This window comes from Paramormyrops kingsleyae, chromosome 16, assembly GCF_048594095.1.
Source record: "Paramormyrops kingsleyae isolate MSU_618 chromosome 16, PKINGS_0.4, whole genome shotgun sequence".
Lineage (NCBI taxonomy): Eukaryota > Metazoa > Chordata > Actinopteri > Osteoglossiformes > Mormyridae > Paramormyrops > Paramormyrops kingsleyae.
In genome coordinates, this window is record NC_132812.1 from 13281732 (window position 1) to 13302905 (window position 21174).

Below are 21174 nucleotides of genomic sequence, written 5' to 3' on the forward strand. Positions count from 1 at the left end.
AAATTTGAGTTCTGAGGTACCACTGTATTTGGTTTCATAAAACTTTTTATTCATATGGCAAAATTTTATAACTCCATTTATAAAACATTGGAAGTACAGGTGTATAATTAATTTAAACTCACCAATGACAGTAAGCATTCCAGAAGTTTTAGAGGTCTTAGCATCACATTCATACTCAGCCTCATCATCAAAGACTGCTTTGTTGACAATAAGAATGTGCTGGACACCCTTGGCAATGATCTCATACTTCTTGCCTTTTCTTATTTCACTGCCATCTTTAAACCATCGCACCTGTTTGGGAAAAAATTATAGAAAACATCACATTTGAAAAAAAACTCAATGTTGTGGTGACACACTAAATTCACACAGAATAAAGAAAAACCCCACATCAGATAGAATATTTGCAATGTTTTGCATGCTACTTTATAGTATTTAGCATACCTTTGCATTTTCCCGAGAAACTTCACATTCAAACCTGGCTGCTTCCTTCTCTTTCACCTCAACATCATGGAGTGGCTTAGTGAACTCAACATGTGGAGCTGCCACGACAGACATATTTTGTTAATATCATTTGCAATAAATCAGCATTAGTTCTTTTATTTGTATTTACGTGACTATAATACTCACGCTCAACATTAAGGAAGGCAGATGTTTTGAAATCTTTTGCATCACAGGTGTAAGTCTTGGAATCATCAAGTGTGCAGCCCTGAATGATGAGCTTTCTCTTTCGCCCATCAGTGACAATGTCATACTTCTTAGTTTTGTGGATTTCTTGTCCTTCTCTGAACCATCTGACCTCTGCTTTTTCCCTGGAGACTTCACACTCCAAAATGGCAGTGGCCTCTTCCTCTACAGTTTGGTCTTCCAGAGGTTTAGTAAACTCAACGGGTGGTTCTGTAACAGAAATAATGTACATTTCAAAATTTGCTATTCGTAAATAATGACTGATGATATAAATGTACTATAATGAAAAATGTAAATTTCGCCTAAAAAAGATTCTCATATGGCATCTGGGATTACATTTTCTGATTTGGACTGGTCAGTTATATGCCAATCAAACTGTTTGTATATTTGATGACAACTAAACAAAATATCAGACCATTCATAATATTGCTTATCATCTAAATTTTTCATGTACTTGTTGCAAAGAAGCTGACATACAGTACTAGCGAAATTAAGGAAAATGTCCATACCATTCACAGTGAGTTGAGCCTGAGTGACAAAGTCTTTAGCCCTTATTTCTACCACTCCAGCATCTGTCAGTGCTGTGTCTCTGAGCATCAGGGTATGAACTCGCCCATCCATACGAATGACAACCTGTAAATATCAAAATGAAAGTGATCAAATCTAGAAACTAAATAAATTATTCATCCATTATATTAATAAATAAAGGCAGTATTCAACAATTTTTTTTATTGCAGTAAATTAGTCATATTAATTTAATAGCACATTGATACTAACTAGATTGCTTGTATTGGTAGAATGTTTGTAACAATCCTTTAACTTTCCCAAAATGGAGCTACAGAAAACAGGGAAATATACGCATCTCTTTCATTATGCACCACTAAAATAACATAACAGGATTATTTAATAAACAAGACCATAACAACAACAACAATAATAATAATAATAACAATATAGCCATAACGGAAATGATTTAACATACCCTCTCACTTGACTCCAGCTTAATGTTTCTAAGGAACCATTCAACTTCAATTCCTTCATAGGACAATTCACAGTCAAAAGCAGCAGTTTCTCCAGCAGTCACTGTAACATCTTTGATTGGTCGTAAAAGCCCAATCACCCGAGCTTTTTGATGAGAAAAAGTCATTGTTAGTCATCCTTAAATCTGAATAATAATAATAAAAATAATAATAATAATAATAATAATAATTCTGGTAATAGAAAGTCTCACGCTGATAACTGCTTGCATATAGCTAATTTTCCAGATTTTTCTGTATATGGCTGTTTTTAATGTTTTAGTGTTTGTTACTTACCTTTTACTTTGAGGTGAGCACTGGATTTAGCATTGGCAGCTTGAAAGTCTACTGTACCAGCCTGGTTCCTGAGCACATTGTAGAGGATCAGAATATGCCTGGTGCTCACTGCCTTCATTTCACAATCCTTAGAAGGGATGAAGAAAGTACACCGTTAAAATGAAAACGATTTGACTGATTTTACATCTTACACTTCTCTGTGTTTTTGTCAAATACAGCATGCAATTTATTACAACAATTAAGAGAATAATTCACTATCTATATATATTACAGCAGACTGGTGAAGAGTCTCTCCTCTGAGCTTCCAGGAACCATGGACATCCTCCTCAGAGATGTCTAACTCAAAGCGTGCAGACTCCATTTCAGTCACCTCTATGCTGGACAAAGGACGTATGACCATAATTTCACGTTCTACAAAAGAATAGAAAATATGACCTGGGGTTCAGTCTACTGAAATACAGAACTTTCAAAATGCATAGAATACCACCAGAAAATGCTGAAAACACACCTTCTATGTCAAGTTGTGCAGTAGTCTTTTCAGAGCCACAGTCACAAATATACTCCCCAATGTCATCCTTCTGTGCTTTCCTAATAATCAGCACACGCTTACTGCCATCAGATTTGATTAGTACATTTTTGGATGGAGTGACTTCCTTGCCATCCTTGAACCATTTCACTGCAGCAGCCGGCTTGCTCACTTCACACATTAGCACCACTTCATCCTTCTCCACTGCAGTATAGTCCTGCAGTTTGGTGATGAAGTACGGCTCTCCCTCTGTGAAGCCAGAAGAGATATTCTAAGCTTAATTTACTTTGAATCCTGAATGAGACACAAGCATTCTAAGATAGTAATATAAGACAATTCTAATTGCACAGAAATATATTTTGATTTTCATATTAATTTACGATAAAATGACTTGTGCTTTCATATGCTCTACATTCTTACCAAGGACAGTAAGCATAGCCTCTGAACTCTTTCCCATTGCCTCCAACTTAATCACAGATGTGTCATCAAGGGAAACTTCCCTGAAGATGAGGGTGTGAACTGTGACATCTTCTATCATATAGACCATTTTACTTGGGCGCAGGCGCACATCATTCTTGTACCAAGTGACTGGCACCTTCTCATGAGACAGCTCGACACTGAACTCTGCAATCTCACGTTCTTTCACCGTGACATCCTTAATGGGCTTGACGAACTCAAGTCGAATTCCTGAAATGTCATAAGAACATAAGAACATAAGAAATATACAAACGAGAGGAGGCCATTCGGCCCATCGAGCTCGCTTGGGGAGAACTTAACTAATAGCTCAGAGTTGTTAAAATCTTATCTAGCTCTGATTTAAAGGAACCCAAGGATTCAGCTTGCACTACGTTATCAGGAAGACTATTCCATACTCTGACTACACGCTGTGTAAAGAAGTGCTTCCTTAGAGGAATAGTAGCACACCTGCCAGTCAGCTTTTAAAAAAAATAGTACTAATTTGACAAAAACACATGAATAATAATAATAATAATAATAAGAAGAAGAAGAGATAAAACTTTTTATTTTTATACCTTTGATAGTCAGTTTTCCTGTGGTTCTCTTGTCTTCTGCTTCAAATGTGTATTTGGCTTCATCCTCATATCCAGCACATTTAATTAGACAGATGTGCCTTCTTCCTTCTTGAATAATCTCTAACTTCTCATCGGATGTAATCTCCATGGATCCTTTCAGCCACCGAAAGCTCTTGATTTCCCGAGACACTTCACAGTCAAACATTGCCTCATCCTTCTCAAATATTTGAACATCACTAAGTGGGGTGATGAAGGTGAGTGGTAAATCTGTAATTCACAAAACAGAATCTCAGATCACTCCTCTGATCAGCATGTGGCAGTAGTTCTAAATACTGATACTACCAAAAAGGCACATAAATTACAGAGGCCGGTACCTTTCACTTTCAGACCAGCTGTACATTTGGCATTTAAGGCCTGGAATGTTACTTCTCCTGACTGTGGAACCTTGCAATTGTACATTGTCAGAATATGCTTGGGCCCATCCTGAATAATTTCAATGTCCTATAAATCATAACAAAAACAAGTAAAAGAACGGAATAAAAAATCAATTTTTGTAATATATCAAGACTATTATCACTATTATCTTATTAGTGAAATACAGAATTAAACTGCAAAGAACACTGGGGATTTTAATATCCATACAGGGCATGGCTGCAAGATTTCGCCATTTAGTATCCATTGGCCAGGAACATCATCTTCAGAGATTTCCACCTCGAAATGAGCTGTCTCTCCATCAAACAGCTCCACACCATACAAGGGACGGACTACCTTAACTTCACGAGCTATTAAAAAAAAAAAAAAAAAAAAACATTTATGAACTTGTTAGTTTAAAAAAACATTACAAGCAGCAAAAAAACCAAGCCTACTGTGAGCGTACCTTCAACAGTAATATTTGCCATTGTCTTATCAGTCCCACAATCACACATATAAGTTCCCTCATCTTTGCTTTCCACTCTTTTGATTGACAGGCTTCTCTTTATTCCATCAGCCTGTATTGTGACCACTTTAGAGGCAATGATTTCAGTATCATTGTGGTACCATTTCACAGGTACATCTTTACTCAATTCACAATATAAGGTTACATCATCTTTCTCAACTGCAGTATAATCTTGTAATTTAACTGTGAAGTATGGATCAGCCTCTGTAGCAGGAAATACACAGGTTACAGATTAACAAAAAAACAATAAAAAAATGCCAGCTTTTGAAAACAAATGTAATGTATTGGAATGTATATTTTTTACGATGTACCACTGCACATAAATTAAACAAAGCATTTCCTAAAATGTGACTGCCCTGCATTGCATTTATAAAGTTTATATATAAAGTTCTCAGCAGAAAAATAAATCATGTTTACCTATAACCAAAAGATTAGCCGTTGTGGATACTCCTTTAGCCTCTGCTTTGATTTGGCAGGTGTCATCTAGAGTGACCTCTTTGATTTCTAATATGTGCTTCTTTCCATCAACGTGAGTAAGCACAGTTCTGCTCGGATGCAGTTTGATTTCATTTTTGTACCATGTCACTGGTACATCCTCATGACTGAGCTCAAGCTCAAACCGAGCTGTTTTGCCCTCTGTCACTGTTTGGTCCTTTAAGGGTGTAATGAACTTGAGCCTCACACCTGTAACATAAAAGTTTTAAAAACGCTGCTTATTTCTATGGAAACAGGGAAACATATCTACAGCTGCAAAAATGATATTAGAGGTTGACCGACTGATGAGCCAGAAAAAAGAAACACAAACAGAATACAGCAGAATTTTTAGCATTATATGGCAGTTGGAATCGGCTGATTAATCAGACTACATGGCCGATATAGTGAAGGCTTCACCAGTGTTGTAGTGTGGTTTATCAGCACATACAGTAGTGAACCTGAAGGACAACCAAAGGTAAACGTTCTAAATTCCTCCCAAAAAAAAAAAAAAAAAAACTTCTGCATCAGTCACTGAAAAACTTATATCGGTCAACCTCTAATTATTATTGTTAATTATTGTATTTTTATGAACCCTGATATGGTTTCTGCCGTTTGGGTTGACTAAAACCCAAATCATTTGCAACATTATATGCAAAACTGAAAATGATAAACAGAACTGATATTTCATCCATCCACCTATCCATCCATCCTATTCAGGGGTAGCAGGGGGTAAGGAACCTATCCTGGAGGTTACAGGCACAAGTCAGGGAACAATCCAGGTCAGGGCGCCAACCCATAGTAGTGATATTTCATTAATAGAGTAAAATGTTTAACAATACATCTACATGTTTATCTGAATAAACTACATGATGATCCACAAAACTTTCAACTGACCTTCCACTGTTAGCTTGGCTGTTGACTTTTTGTCCAAGACTTCAATAGTGTATTCATCCTCATCATCGAATTCACAGTCATTGATGACCAGCATGTGCTTCTTTCCATCATCAATAATGTCATACTTTATTCCTGATGTTATGATATCTGATCCCCTCATCCACATGACCTTGGCAATATCTCTTGTGATAGTACACTCAAACTGGGCCTGTTTCTTTTCTGGTACAGAAACATCCTTCAGAGGTACAATGAAGTCCAGTTCAATTTCTGGAAAAAGACCACATTTTTTCATGTCACTTAAATTGCAAGGCCATTTGTATGTGAAAGACTACAAAATCCTGTATTTTACCTTTCACTGTGAGCCCTGCAGTTGTGATGGCATTCAGTGCTTGGAACGAGACTTCACCAGACTGATCAACTTCAAGTGTTTTTAAAGTGATAATCCTTTTCTGTCCTTCCATTTTGATATCGCATGTCTAAAGAACACAAACAAATTATATATAAGTTGTGCATCCCCATTTGTATACATACACAAACACACATGCACACACACATATATGTGATACCCAGAAAATGAATTTGAATTGAGTCTTATTCTTACAGGTGATCGTGTCAAAATTTGCCCTTTAAGCTTCCACTCTCCTGCAACATCTTCCTCAGAAATTTCAGTTTCAAAGGTAGCATTTTCCTTCTCAAAGACCTCAACACTGGAGATAGGTTTTAGGATCTCAGCTTCACGCTCTGAACAATGTGAAAACAGAATTTTGTGAGCCAAAAACATGCATGAATGAATTAATCCATTTTTTTCCTAATTTTTTTTTTGCAGGCTTCAGTTGTGTGGAAATAAAAATGGTATTCTGTTCAATACACATTCCACAAGTATGTACTGTATGTACAGACAAAAGGTTCTCAGTAAACATCTCTATACCTCCAAGAGTTAGTTTAGCTGGGTATCTGTGGCCTTCAACCTCTATAGTATATTCTCCCACATCATCGGGAGCTGCATTCTTAATCATGAGAGAGATATTCCTTCCATCCTTATTCACTTCGGTTTTATCTGTTGGCTCTTTTGAAATCTCATCATCGTCTTTGAACCACTTCCAGTTAGGTGTGTCTTTGAATAGCTCACATTTGAAGGTCGCAGTGGCCTTAGGTTTTACATGCTGGTCTCGCAAAGGTTTCATCAGCCAATCTCTGATTATTTCTGCAAAGTAACATGGATTTGTAATGAGAAGAGCACACAACATAATGTATATACCAAGTGATAATTTATATGTTTTCAGAAAGGATGAAAATGTAAGTCATTCTGTTTTGGTGATACTTACCAATAATTTTAATATCTCCTTGAGTCTTGAGATTTTCATACTCACATGAGTAAATACCAACATCTTCATTTTCTGTGTTCTGGATTGTAATAGAATGTTGCAGTCCTATGACATTAATTGCAATCTTTCCTGGAATTGGTTGAAGAGGTATACCATTTCTTTTCCAGACAACATTCCTTTCTTTGTTCAATTCACAGGTTAAATACAATGACTGTCCTTTGAGAACTGACATCTCCTCTTCCAAATTCTTTGTAAATTTTACAGGGAGTTCTATTAAAAAAAAGCCAACCACAGTCACTGTCAATACATATTTATGAAATAAATATTTCTCTTTAAACATATTTTTTTCAACAGTAAAGTTTCCTATAAAATCTTATTTACCAAGCCCTAAATTCAAACAAGTATGAAAGTATCATCCCAGGGGATATTTTAACCCATCATTCAAAAGATCAGAGATAGTGGAATCAGATCATAATCAATTTTCCTTGAGTGTGTTATGTTGCTTAATAAAGTCTGCAGCCCAAACAGCCAAAACAAGTGGAATCATCAACAAAGAGGAGCAGGATAAAAAAAATCATCTCTATTTTTTATAACCGGTATTGAGGTCATTTAAATACCTTCAACAATGAGCTTGGCTGTGGAAGTCTTTTCTTTGTTTCCCAGCTTAGCAACACAAGTATATTCACCAGTGTCTGACAACTGGACATCAATAATGGCAAGCTTACGATCCTTGCCATCTGAGGTGAACTTGTGTTTAGGGCTTTCTCTTAAGTTGCTTCCATCCTTCATCCATGTAGTAATAGCAGTGGAGGGAGACACCTGACACTCAAATACAGCGGAGGAGCCAATCGACTCAGCTTCTTGTAGAACTATGTCTTTCAACCCGTTTACAAATTTCAAAGGGACAGCCTTAAGCTGGAATCCAAATGGTGCATCTCCTGGTGGTTTGTCACCCCCTGCACCAGTTTTCATGCCTTTCCTTTTGTCAGCATCTCCAGGGGATGGTGTTTGTCTTGCTACCAATTAAGCACAAAACACCATTAACTTCAGTTACTCAATGATACTACTGACATTCATTTAAATATGTCATAGTGGAGAGAAAATGTAAAACCCATGCAAAACAACTGGTATTTTATTTAAAAAAAACATGGTCACAGATTATTGGCAGTTTTCCACTGGCATACAGGAACTGAGCCATACCCAAGCCATTCTGTGAAGAGAGACTAGTTACAACGTGGTTCCAGCTCGATTTGGTTTTTGACTGCAGATGGTTCGGTAAAGACGTTACCAGGTTTAGAGAGCAACAGTGATGTAAAACTGAAGAGAGGTTTATTTACTGTTGACACGGTGTACATATAAATATGCATTACCAATCCATTCCGTTCAGTTGTGCTATAGTACTTTTTTTAAGTAGGTGGCTGGAAATTTTCATGGTCTGAGTTATTGGGAATGCATCAACATAATTACTAATAATGATTATAGAATTATAAAATATGCCATTTTTTTCTTCAGATAATCCATGCATATCAAAACAGAAAACCGGTTATCTCCCTTCATTTCAACCAATCAGATGATGATGACACAATCAGCTCGGTTTGGTCATGCTTTCAGCCCTGCTAGTAAGTAGAGCCATGTCAGAGCGGGTATGGCTCAGGTACTGCACTGATAATTTACAATGGAAAACCGTCAGTTCTCGGTATGGCTCGGTTCTTGGTGGCAGTGGAAAAATGCCATATGTTGGTATCAGATACATAGAGGGTTCTCCTTGCCTTACCTAATAGGCCTCTACCTTTTCCTGGTTCTTCTTTTGGTTTTCCATCTGTATTAGGTTAGAATAATTATTACCACTGGAACAAATAATATATTGCCAAATCAAATGTCATTTGTCAAATGCTATTTGACATTTGTCAAAAGATGGTAGGTTTAACATGTTGTAATGTGCACATAGAAAGACAATTATATAAAAATAAAATGATAAGGAAAAAATGATCATGCAATAATGAATCAAAGAAATGATGGAATATCATTAAGATTACCTGTTATAAAACCTTAATTGTTGTTAGGTAGTAAGATGGTAATGTTAACTTTGTTATATAGACAGAACAACAATGAAGACAGACAAACATTTATTTGAAAATAAAAAATGAAAGAAAAACAAATGGAAGTCATTCATGAGAAGAAAATGATAATTGTTATTGTCTTCGATGCAGGGTATAAAGGTGTCAGCAAAGAGGATCCACGGTCATCCTCTCACCTCGTCTGTCACCCTTCATTCCTGGAGTCTCAAGCGCACCCTCTTCAGATACTTGGGAAGTTACTTCCCAATCTTCTGAACCATAAGAACTATAACTCTCATGAGAACTGAGTTCTGATCCTAAAATTTTCCCCTCATCTTCTACCTGCTTGTCAGGCTCTTCTTTGGAAACTTCATCCTCTTGTTGGGTAGGAACACTCCTGAGCTGCACAAATTGAGGAGACAGTTCTTTCCTTTCTAGCGTCATTCCTTTCCCAAATTTTAGCCGAGTATCTTCAGGAGTCTTTTCTTCTGGTGGTGATGTTTTCTTTGGTATTGTTTTTAGAGTAACTGAATCAATGGAGTCCTTAGGAGACACTTTTTTGGGTAATGTTTTATGGGTATCTACACTGGACTTTCGCTCTACAGGTGTCAGTTCTACTGTTACTGGTTTTTCAACTTTCAGTGAAGGACTCTTTCTCAGTTCCAAGCCTACTTTTGATACCTCCACAGGCTTGAGTAATATTTCTTGTTCTCCTTCATCAGGTTCCTTTGGTAAGTGTGTGGTCATTTTTAGAGGAACATCCTTTCCACTAATTTTATCTGCTTTCAGTGGAACAGCCTTCAGTACTTCAGGTTTAGGTGCTTCTGAAAATGGCTTCAGCTCTACTTTTTCCCTTTCCTGTTCATCTATTGAAGGTGTTTTCAATTTGGTCGATAGTTTATCAAGTTCAGGTGGTTTTTCAGGTGGTTCCAAGGTACGTTTTTCTTGTTCTTTCTTGTCTTCCAGAATTTTTTCAGTCTTTCTAAAGCCAGCACCAGGTTCTTTAACTTCATCCTTTGGTGGTGTCTCAGTTCCCTTGAAATGAAAGGCTTCTTTATCTGTATCCTTTATTGGAAGTCTTAAACTAGCTGCTTCAGGTGTTTTCTCTTTGGCAACTTCTACAGATTGTTCCTTCACCTTGACTGACACTGTTTCAGTCTTTTTAGGAGCAGCAACATGTTCTTTAATTGCTTCATCCTCTTGTGACCTCTTGAGGGCTGAGGGTTCCGTGTCCTCTTCTTTTTCCTTCGCTTTGACTAACATTGCTTCAGCCTTTTCAGGAGCAATAGACTCCTTGACTACATCCACCTTTGGTGGTTTGTCAATTTTCTTGAAAGCCAAGGGTTTCTCTTCTTTGTCTTTTTCCTTGTCCATTTTAGGTTTAGCAGGTTTTTCAAATGGTTTCAAGGTCACGGTCTCTTTATCTGTATCTGTCTTTGGAAGTCTTGTCACTTTCTTCATAGTTGAACTAGGTTCTTCTGGTGTTTCCTCTTTTGCAACTTTGACAGCCTTTTCTCTCTGAGTAGCATCTGGTTCTTTAACAGCTTCATCCTTTTGTAGTCTCTTAACAGCTAAGGGTTCCTTGTCCTTTTCTTTTTCCTTCTCTTTGACTAACACTGCTTCAGCCTTTTTAGGATCAATAGGTTCCTTGACTACATCATCCTTTGGTGGTTTCTCAATTGTCTTGAAAGCCAAGGGCTCCTCTTCTTTGTCTTTCTCCTTCTCTATTTCAGGTTTAGCAGGTTTCTCAAATGGTTTCAAGGTCACAGTCTCTTTATCTGTATCCTTCTTTGGAAGTCTTGTCACTTTCTTCATAGTTGAACTAGGTTCTTCTGGTGTTTCCTCTTTTGCAACTTTGACAACCTTTGCTCTCTGAGCAGCATCTGGTTCTTTAACTGCTTCATCCTTTTGTAGTCTCTTAACAGCTAAGGGGTCCTTGTCCTTTTCTTTTTCCTTCTCTTTGACTAACACTGCTTCAGCCTTCTTAGGAGCAATAGGTTCCTTGACTACATCATCCTTTGGTGGTTTCTCAAATTTCTTGAAAGTCAAGGGCTCTTCTTCTTTGTCTTTCTCCTTCTCTATTTCAGGTTTAGCAGGTTTCTCAAATGGTTTCAAAGTCACAGTCTCTTTATCTGCATCCATCTTTGGAAGTCTTGTCACTTTCTTCATAGTTGAACTAGGTTCTTCTGGTGTTCCCTCTTTTGCAACTTTGACAGCCTTTGCTCTCTGAGCAGCATCTGGTTCTTTAACTGCTTCATCCTTTTGCAGTCTCTTAACAGCTAAGGGGTCCTTGTCCTTTTCTTTTTCCTTCTCTTTGACTAACATTGCTTCAGCCTTTTTAGGAGCAATAGGTTCCTTGACTACATCATCCTTTGGTGGTTTCTCAAATTTCTTGAAAGTCAAAGGCTCCTCTTCTTTGTCTTTCTCCTTCTCGATTTCAGGTTTAGCAGGTTTCTCAAATGGTTTCAAAGTCACAGTCTCTTTATCTGTATCCATCTTTGGAAGTCTTGTCACTTTCTTCATAATTGAACTAGGTTCTTCTGGTGTTTCCTCTTTTGCAACTTTGACAGCCTTTGCTCTCTGAGCAGCATCTGGTTCTTTAACTGCTTCATCCTTTTGTAGTCTCTTAACAGCTAAGGGGTCCTTATCCTTTTCTTTTTCCTTCTCTTTGACTAACATTGCTTCAGCCTTTTTAGGAGCAATAGGTTCCTTGACTACATCATCCTTTGGTGGTTTCTCAAATTTCTTGAAAGTCAAAGGCTCCTCTTCTTTGTCTTTCTCCTTCTCGATTTCAGGTTTAGCAGGTTTCTCAAATGGTTTCAAGGTCACAGTCTCTTTATCTGTATCTGTCTTTGGAAGTCTTGATATTTTCTTCATAGTTGAACTAGATTCTTCTGGTGCTTCCTTTGTCATAACTTTGAAAGCTTTTTCTCTCTCCGTGACTAACACTGCTTCAGCTTTTTTAGGAGCAGCAACAGGTTCTTTATCTGCTTCATCCTTTTGTGGTCTCCTGAGGACTAAAGGTTCCCTGTCCTCCTCCCTTCCACCTTCTTTGACTAACACCGATTCAACCTTTTTAGAAGAAATAGGTTCCATAACTACATCATCCTTTGGCAGTCTCTCAGTTCTAATGAAAGTCAAGGGTTCCTCTTCTTTGTCTTTCTCCTTCTCAATTTCAGGTTTAGCAGGTTTCTCAAATGGTTTCAAGGTCACAGTCTCTTTATCTGTATCTGTCTTTGGAAGTCTTGATATTTTCTTCCTAGTTAACATAGGTTCTTCTGGTGTTTCCTCTTTTACAACTTTGACAGATTTCTTCAGCCCTAACCCTTCTTTTTCTCTTTCATCAGTGGGAACTTTATTTAAATGTAACTTTGATTCCACAATACCATCTGTTGTGGTAGTTTCCTTAAGCTCCTTAATCTGAACCACTTCAATAAATTCCCTTTCTTCTCTACTGTGGATTTTTACAATAGTTTTGGAGGTTTCTTCAGTTTTAGAAGTTTCTTCTTTAACTTCAAAACTCTTTGTAAATGTTATTTCCCTTGGAGATTCAGAATAGGCTATGACTTTTTCGGCATGACTTGAGGTCTTTGGAATTTCATCAGCTGGAGCTCGGGGGACTTTTCTAAGTGTGACAACTTCTTTTTCCTCTTCCTCACCCTTTGATATCCTGGTTATCTTCTTCAAGGACAGTAGTTCCATTTTTTCCTCGTCTACATAAATTTTACCTTTTAATTTAAGAAATGACGGTCATTCAATTTGTGGGTCTGGGGTAACAAAGGATTCACATTTAAACATAAACCACATGACATAACTTACAAAGCACCACCTCTCACACATTCTCAGAATGCCATCAGACATTTCACCAACACAAAACATACACCAAGGACAACCACAGACAATAAACAAACCCACTGCATAAAGACAGACTTCAAACTCAAAACAGCATTCAATAGTATTGTCCAAAATTGATACTATAATCATTTATGTTTTAAGTAGCTTAGACAAGCAAAGCTTCTGCCATACCTTTTTTAAGTTCTCCTGGTGCTGTAACAGGTCCCTTGGCATCATCTAGGCCAAGAAAAAAAATGTCACCATCAAAAAAATTATATATGCTAGTTATTATACTGGGTTTCACCTTCTGGTATCCTGTTTGTGAGGCATACTTGGAAGAATGGGTAAGGGTCTACATTTCTAATCTGATTATAAATAAAAGTGGAAATGCTAGATAGAAAGGCTCATGCACAGACAGACAGAAATACAGACAGAATAACAGGCAGGCAGACAGACAAAGATAGACAAAGAAAATGGTTTTAAGAAGTAATTTAATGAAATAGAATAAGAAAAAAACATGGATGTGTTTTCATACAAACATATAAAGCTGAAACACAACAAACAACCACAAAACATAACCATATAGAAATAACAACAAACAATAAAGAAAAGGTATTTAACAGGAATGATTTAGCGGAGTTTAATGTACCTTCAGGAGGTGCAATATCTTTGACTGAAACAGGAGTGACTTCAGGTATAGTGATCTTGTCTGGTTCTGACACATTCAAGAAGACACATTGACAATATATACATGTGGACAATACATATAGATGACACTGATTAAGCAACAATGAAGAAAATATTTTATACTCACAGAAAAGAGTTACATTGTTTATGGAAGAAGGATGTATCTATATGTGTGTATGTGTATTATCTTTCAAAAATAAATCATAAAAATATTAGCAATTTTTAAATCCAGAATATATAAGGCAAGACATTTTGAAATGGAGTTTACGTTGTTTAAAAGAGATAAGGCACAAATGTGTTATTGGTATGTCAAATGTATTTGTCTAACTGGAGGTACTGTGGGAACCACTTTTTTAAAAACTGGTCTTGGAACATCCAACTCTATCTTTGGAACTGAAGGAACTTAGAGAAAGTATAAGCTTGCTTAGAATAGTTATAAAATATGTAATATGTAAACAAAATTAAAAGAGTAAATAAAATACCTTTTACAGAAATAACCTTTTCTATTTCTGTCTTGATGACAGGCATTATTTCTTCAGCTTTTGGCACTGGCTTTAGAACTTCAAAGATAGAATGGATTTTGGTTACTCGAGTCTTTAAAAATGTTTAAAAGTTTTAAATGGCTTGAATGCTAATTTAATAAGAGGGAGCAAGAAACCTTAAACAGACATGACACCTCTGACGAGGCTAAATTGTATATTTATACTTACACACAAAAGTCAAGAAAGAATGGAAGAATGCTGTTGCAAATAATTAAAATACCTGGAACTTCCTTTAATTCTTTCTCCACTTGTTGGATTGTAGCTTTTGGTTTTTCTGGAAGCTTTTTCACTTCTTCTGTCACTTCAACAAGATTGTACATTTACTACATTTCTATTCACAAACATCAACCAAGAAGGAGTGGCAGAATGCTGTTTATTTAATTAAAGTACCTGGAACTGCCTTTAATTGTTTCTTGATTTGTGCTGTTGGTTTTTCTGGAACCTTTTTCACTTCTTCTGGCACTTCAAGAACATGATTAATCATTATTACGTATGTTCACTTGAATTTATTTTCAATATGAGATATAAGATTATTTTTAAAATGTGAAGAAAAAAGATCAAACACGGGGACCAGTCAACAAGATATATATGAACGTTTATATAAGAGCAAATGAAATTTGACGACACAAGTCAAACATAAAAACAAACAATTAGACAAAATACCTTTGGGTGGAGAAACTTTCTCAGCAAGATGATCAGGGACTGGTTTTGGTACATCAGGCACAGCTTTCTTCTCAGCTGTTGGCACTTAGAATGGAATCAAGGTTATGATTCAATAAGATATTTACACACCATTGTATCAATCCAGGGTAAAGACAAAAGACATAAACTCAGTGCAAGATTAAGTAAATGCATGCAGTAAACTAAGAACAGTTGTTCTTATACTTCATAAAGTATATTAGTTTTAAAATACGTCTGGTATTATTTCTGTACCTTTTGGAGGACCAACTGATTCAGGGGCTATTTCAGGAACAATCTTCTTTTCTTGTTCTGGCACTTTTGAGAAGAACATTGTAAGACATTTATCAAAAGGCAAAGTAATATCAGAAATAAACATTTGGTCATTCATACCGAGAACTGGCAAAAAGATATCCAGTGATTATGGTCTCACATAAAAGAAATTCAATACTGAATGACTAAATGGTCATTTTCAAAGATCATTTTTCAGAAATACCTCTTAAAGATGAAGCTTCAATCATTGCACTAAGACTTTTCTGGCCTGGTACCATTGCTTCTTGATCAGAAATCAATATTTTATCTTGACAAATTTCATCAGTTTTCTTAATTTTTTGTATACGTTGTTTCTGAAAGATCATTTCACTTGGAAGAATGTCTTCTTTATCAGATATTACTTGTTTGGGAGCCATTTCCAAAGCATGGGGGGGCATTTCTTTTTCGATAACCTTTTTAGTAGCTTCCTTATGAGCTGGTACTTCCTTCGATTTTGGTTTCTCCCCTTTTTTAATGGCAGCATGTTTAGCTTCTGGAACCATTTCTTCCACCTTGGAAATATCTGTCTCTTCTGTCTCAAGAATTTCTTTAGAAGAAACCTTTTCATCTGAGATAGCTTCTTCTTGCAAAGAAAGATCATATTTTCGCAAAGATGTTTTCTTTTCAGGGACATCCACATTTGTTGTAGACTCTTCTCTTAAACCAGGCAAAATGTCTTTAAGCAATAAGATTTTTTCTTTGTCATGTACTTCTGCTAGGACAAAAGTAGTTTCTGTGGGACAAATCTTCTCCACATGTAACACCTCTTTGCCTGTTGCAGATATTATTGTTTCAGTCTTCTTAGTAGTTTCTGTCATTTTAAGATATAGCATGTAATTAAGCAGAAGAAAGACTACCATATAGTGATATTCTCTTTTCTGAAGTCAAAACATAATTGCATTTCACACAACTACAACATGCACGTAGGTGTAGAATGTAACACTGTACACATAAGAATGTAATACTGAAAAAAGATACAATGATATAACCAGACAGACTGAAATATTAATAAGTTTTCAATAATAAGATTTCAATAAGAGAATTGTTTCCTCGAATACATTCTGTACCTTTTAGAGGAATAACTTCTGCAACTGAAACAGGAACAGCACGAGAAGGAGTCTTCTTTTCTGGTTCTCGCCCTTTCAAATACAGCATTTGATATTAAGAATTAATAATAAGAAGAGCGTTATAAAAAAACTGAAAAAAGATGGATTAGTGGAAAAGAGAAGTAGATTCTTGTTCATTCATTCTTCATTCACAATACATGTTAAACCATGAAAACACATGTTGGTTACATGGATGGTAAAAGGAAGATTTAAATTACAAATGATATCATATTCCTGTCGTTACACCTTCCCATGGTTCATTTACAATATTTTGACTAATCCTTTTTTGCTCTGGTATAACCACTTTCTTTTGAAATCACTGATATTATTTAAACATAGTTTTGTAGGTCTACTTGTCTACTTCCATTTTATGCCTGACTTCTTCAAGTAATTTTTTTAGCAGAGAAAAGTTCATACTGTTTTTTCCAGTTTTGTTAATAGAATTTTGAGTTAATGTAAAGAGCCAAATATCTTGTGCTTTTGAAGGTTCCTCCTAATAACAATGGTCATCTGGTTTGTAAATACAGTTTGGCCCTCAAATGACCAATTAATTATAAAATCTTATTGTAAGTTGTTCTTAAGTGTAATATTCATAGCTTGTGGATGGCACAAAAACACGCAGAGGTGCATAGAGAAAGATACATGTGACATATGCAAAACAGATGATGTGCATTTAAAAAAGCATGTAGATGAAGAAAAAAATTTTGTTAACATTGCAAGGATGTTGTTAACACACTCGTGTCTTATACCTTTTGGAGGAGCAACTTCGGATACAGTCAACATTTCAGAAACCACAATCTTTTTTGGACCAGTTCCATTCAGATGACAATTCATTAATTTAAAGTTGGATTGGATAAAAAATAACAATATTTGGCACAAAGAATAATCCACAAGGAATAAAAAAGAGAGATGATGCATGTTTATAAAAGATTTAAGATTAATATGTATCTTTGAACCATAAGTCATGCAAATGTCACAAGACAAAATTGGATGTGTTAATAAAATACATAATGAAATGACAGTGAATAATGTATAAGAGCCTTCCTTAATACCTTCCAAAGTTTCATCAGGAGAAAGTGAGGTTTTCCTTTGAAGTGCATTGCTTGTAAAGACAAGGGCAATCATTTTTCCCTTTGGAGAAACTCCTCTTTTAATAGTACTTTCTATACTGGCACCTCCTTCTATAGATATCTGTTGCTTAGGCATAGAAATTGCTTCTTTTTCTTCAGATATTAGTCTATCCTTCTGTTGTATATTGTCCTCCTGTTTAAAACAAGGTACTCTAGTGGTTCCTTGATTGATTCCATCCATTTTATGTGTGACTCCTCTATGCACATCAATAGTAGTACCCCACTGACTGTTTTCTTCCTTAGGACACAATTCTTCTGCTTTGGAATTAATTTCCAATTCCTGAGCCAGAGTTCCCTCTAAACTAGCAGTCTTTTTAACATCTTTTTCCAATAAAGTGTCCTTTTTATGAGGAGTCTCTCTGTAAGTATCTCCTTTAACAAATAACTCTGTCTTCTTCACAATACTTTCTTCAACTTTAGATGGTGTTGTATCTGATTTTTGCAAATTCTCATCTAAGCTAAGTTGGATTTCATCAGCTTCTTGAAGGGTGTCTTGTACTGCATCTCCTATTCCCATATTAATTTCAGCTTTGGACTGAATGTAGACAAAAGTCTTTTCCATTTCTTCATTAGGTAAAGCATCTTTTTTAAGTGCAATAATTTTAATCACACCTTTTACAGGTATATCTTGTGTCTTCACTATAGCTTTTTCAGCTTCAGATGTCAGCTTATTTAGCTTTTCTACATCCAAGTCATGCTTAGAAGATGGTTGCACGGTTTCTGTCCATTCAAATCGGTCTTCTTTTCTAATGGTATTTTTTTCATTCTTGGGTAATTTGTCTTCTTGAATGGAATCATTGTGAAATCGGGCAGACAAAATTCTATCACTAAAAACAAATTCAAAATTCCTTGATGAAATTTCTTTTTTTAAAGAACCTCCTTTAACAGCTGCTCCTGCAACAGAACTATCTTGTGACTTGGCTGTTTTTTCTTCAGCCTTTAATTGCACTGTTTTACATGACTGAGAGAACAGACCCATACTATCAATATCATTTCCCCAGAGGAATACATCAGATTTTAGTAAGCATATTTTATCTGAACATATATTCTTGAAAGACATTTCATCTCCTGAAATCGAGAAAAACTCTTTATTGGTAAATTCATCACATGGCAAATCTGAACTCCGGAAGACCTTTTGAAGGCGTAAGGTTTGTGAAGGGGGAGCTTTCTCCGTGTCTGCCTCCTTTCTTTGATTAGGAGTAGATACTGTTGCCTTTCCTTTCTTGAAAACTGCCACGTAAAAAATAACATATTTCAGAATTAACAAAGGGTACTACTGTCAGGAAAAAGTCACTTTAGCCCCCCCCCCCCCCAAAAAAAGAGCATCAGTGTACTACAAACTGATATTAAAACTAACATTTTTAGTCTTTACACAAAGAATATTTGGGCAAAAGAGATATAAGGCACACCCGAAAAACAATACTAATGTCAAATGGATGGACACTTTAATTTTAAAGCATCTTTCTAGTGTACCTTTTGCAGGAGAAACCATTTTGCTTGACACAGAGGATACTTTGGGAACCAATGCCATTTTTGTTTCAGTTCCATTCAGGAATACTAATTGAGATTTGATGATGGAGAAAGAAAAGGACAAGCAACATCACTTAACATGAAACATCCACTGGCATCGAAAGATGAAGAGATTCTGAGGGCAAGATATGGTGTTGGTCCAAAAAAATAAGCATGATAATATAGCTTAAAAATGCAATGAGATGAGTATTTATAAAGAGATAACATCCATTTTAATGAATAATAATGTGAGATGATGGGATGAAGTTTCATGTGAAGCACTTCAAATGGAATGTACGTAATACCTGTCAAAGGAACATCTGATGGCTGAAAAAGCCTTTCTTCAATTTTCACACCCTCTTTCTGTTCAGAAGACATTGTCTTGAAGGGCACTCCTAGAATTATTTCTTTCATTTTCTTTACATCCATTTTACCATCCCATGGAATGCTAATTTCTTTCTTGATATACATTACTTCTTCCTTAGAAGGAACTACAATTTTCAAAGACAGACTTTCTTCAGTTTTATAATTCTCCCTTTCCTCTTTTCGCACTGTCAGCAAGGCTTTTACAGCTGTGTGAGAATTTGATGTCTCGTTTTCTTGAAGAAATGTGTCAGTTTTTTGTGGGGATACCTTCTTCTGATATATATCAATCTCCTGTCTTGAAACTGGGAACATCTTTATATTGACAAATTCTTCACCATTAGTTAGCCGCCTACTCTGAAGAGAAAGACTTCCTTTGGGGATTTCCTCCTGTTTTTGAATTATAGCACATTTTTGGGGGTCCCGGGGAACTTCCAGCACTTAAAATACAACATAAATTTCAGATTTAACAAAATGAACAATGAAAAACTGGTTGAAAAACGTTTTAGGGGACATCACAGCACATTAAGACGGATGATATGGACAAAGCTACAAAGCTACACACAAATACAAAATGTATACAGCTGAAACAAACAAAGGGTGGACATAAAAAAGGATGCTACAAGGACGAAATTTAAGAATTGTAGCCTATTGTAGACTAACCCAGGAAATCATTTGAAGAAGATTTTTCATTGACACAATGAACTATTTGATACATATATTATAAAAGAGGAAGAAAACTAAATCTGACACCAAAGAATTTCCCAGAAGACTTTTTGATGATAATATATAAGCTAATTTAGGTATTTACAGAGAGCTCTCAAGAACAGCAAAAAAGAAGCAAGAAATTTTAAAAGGGAAGATGTGTTGTAACACAAAATGTTGAATGAAGAATCATGTATAAATATATATATATATATATATACCTCTTGAAGGTGTAATCTTTAGTGTTGTAAATAAAAGTCCTTGCTTTTGTTTAGTTCTTTTCTTCTCAGAAGAAAATATTTTCCTCAGAGGTATTTCAGGAGTTTCCATGCTGGGTTCTTCCAATTTACATATGTTTTCTTTATTTATATTAGTTTCAGCTTCAGGTGTGATAAAAATTACTCCTTTCTTAGGAGGTATTTCAAATAACATTAAAGGAATTTTGGCTTCAACAAGAGATTCCACTTGATGTGATGGAATTTCATTTTTAAATATTATTTCCTTAATGGCTTCAACTTGTTTGCTAACTGGAGTTCCTGAGATTTTAGATGCTGTCGTTTGAATTTCAGGGAATCCACTCCGCTCTGTTTCAGGTGTCAGCCACCTATTAATCTCTGCCATAGGAAATACATCTGTAATACACACCTCACTGTCCTGGAAGCATGTATCATGTTTTTGTGGGGACACTTTCCCCTGAGAAATAGCATTAAAAATAGGGAAAATACTTGTATTGCATAACCTTTTATCCTCATAAGTCAACTCAGTAGTGTTGTACCACTTTTGGGAAAAACTTGCGTCTCCAGGGAATTTTTCCTCCATGAGAACCAAAGTTGCCTCCAATTTTTGAATCCCAATTTGTTTTTCCTTCTTGGGAACTACTGTCACTTAAAAATACAATATATATCTGAGATATAACAAATGGTCATTGCAAAAAAATCAACCACAAAAAAATGCAAATATTAAGGAGGACAAAACACCTGTTTTTGTTGTTTCATGAGAACTTGACATAATAGCTTATCATATAGGACCAGAGTGAGTTTTAAAAACCTATTGTTTTTAACAAGACA

General features: G+C 35.8%; 1 protein-coding gene across 1 annotated transcript in view; it reads right to left on the minus strand.

Annotated features, from left to right (window-relative positions):
- LOC111838565 (titin-like) overlaps positions 1–21174 on the minus strand; it is a 167507-nt gene that overhangs the window by 88158 nt on the left and 58175 nt on the right. The window contains 29 exon segments of the mRNA XM_072700231.1: positions 123–291; positions 442–539; positions 628–894; positions 1194–1317; positions 1667–1809; positions 1998–2124; positions 2269–2408; positions 2506–2772; positions 2944–3210; positions 3555–3821; positions 3929–4055; positions 4197–4336; positions 4432–4695; positions 4909–5175; positions 5860–6126; positions 6209–6335; positions 6461–6600; positions 6788–7063; positions 7185–7454; positions 7802–8200; positions 8959–9003; positions 9439–12969; positions 13268–13312; positions 13725–13790; positions 14525–14605; positions 14695–14766; positions 14968–15051; positions 15238–15300; positions 15479–16105. Coding sequence (XP_072556332.1) covers positions 123–291; positions 442–539; positions 628–894; positions 1194–1317; positions 1667–1809; positions 1998–2124; positions 2269–2408; positions 2506–2772; positions 2944–3210; positions 3555–3821; positions 3929–4055; positions 4197–4336; positions 4432–4695; positions 4909–5175; positions 5860–6126; positions 6209–6335; positions 6461–6600; positions 6788–7063; positions 7185–7454; positions 7802–8200; positions 8959–9003; positions 9439–12969; positions 13268–13312; positions 13725–13790; positions 14525–14605; positions 14695–14766; positions 14968–15051; positions 15238–15300; positions 15479–16105 — 8760 coding nt within the window.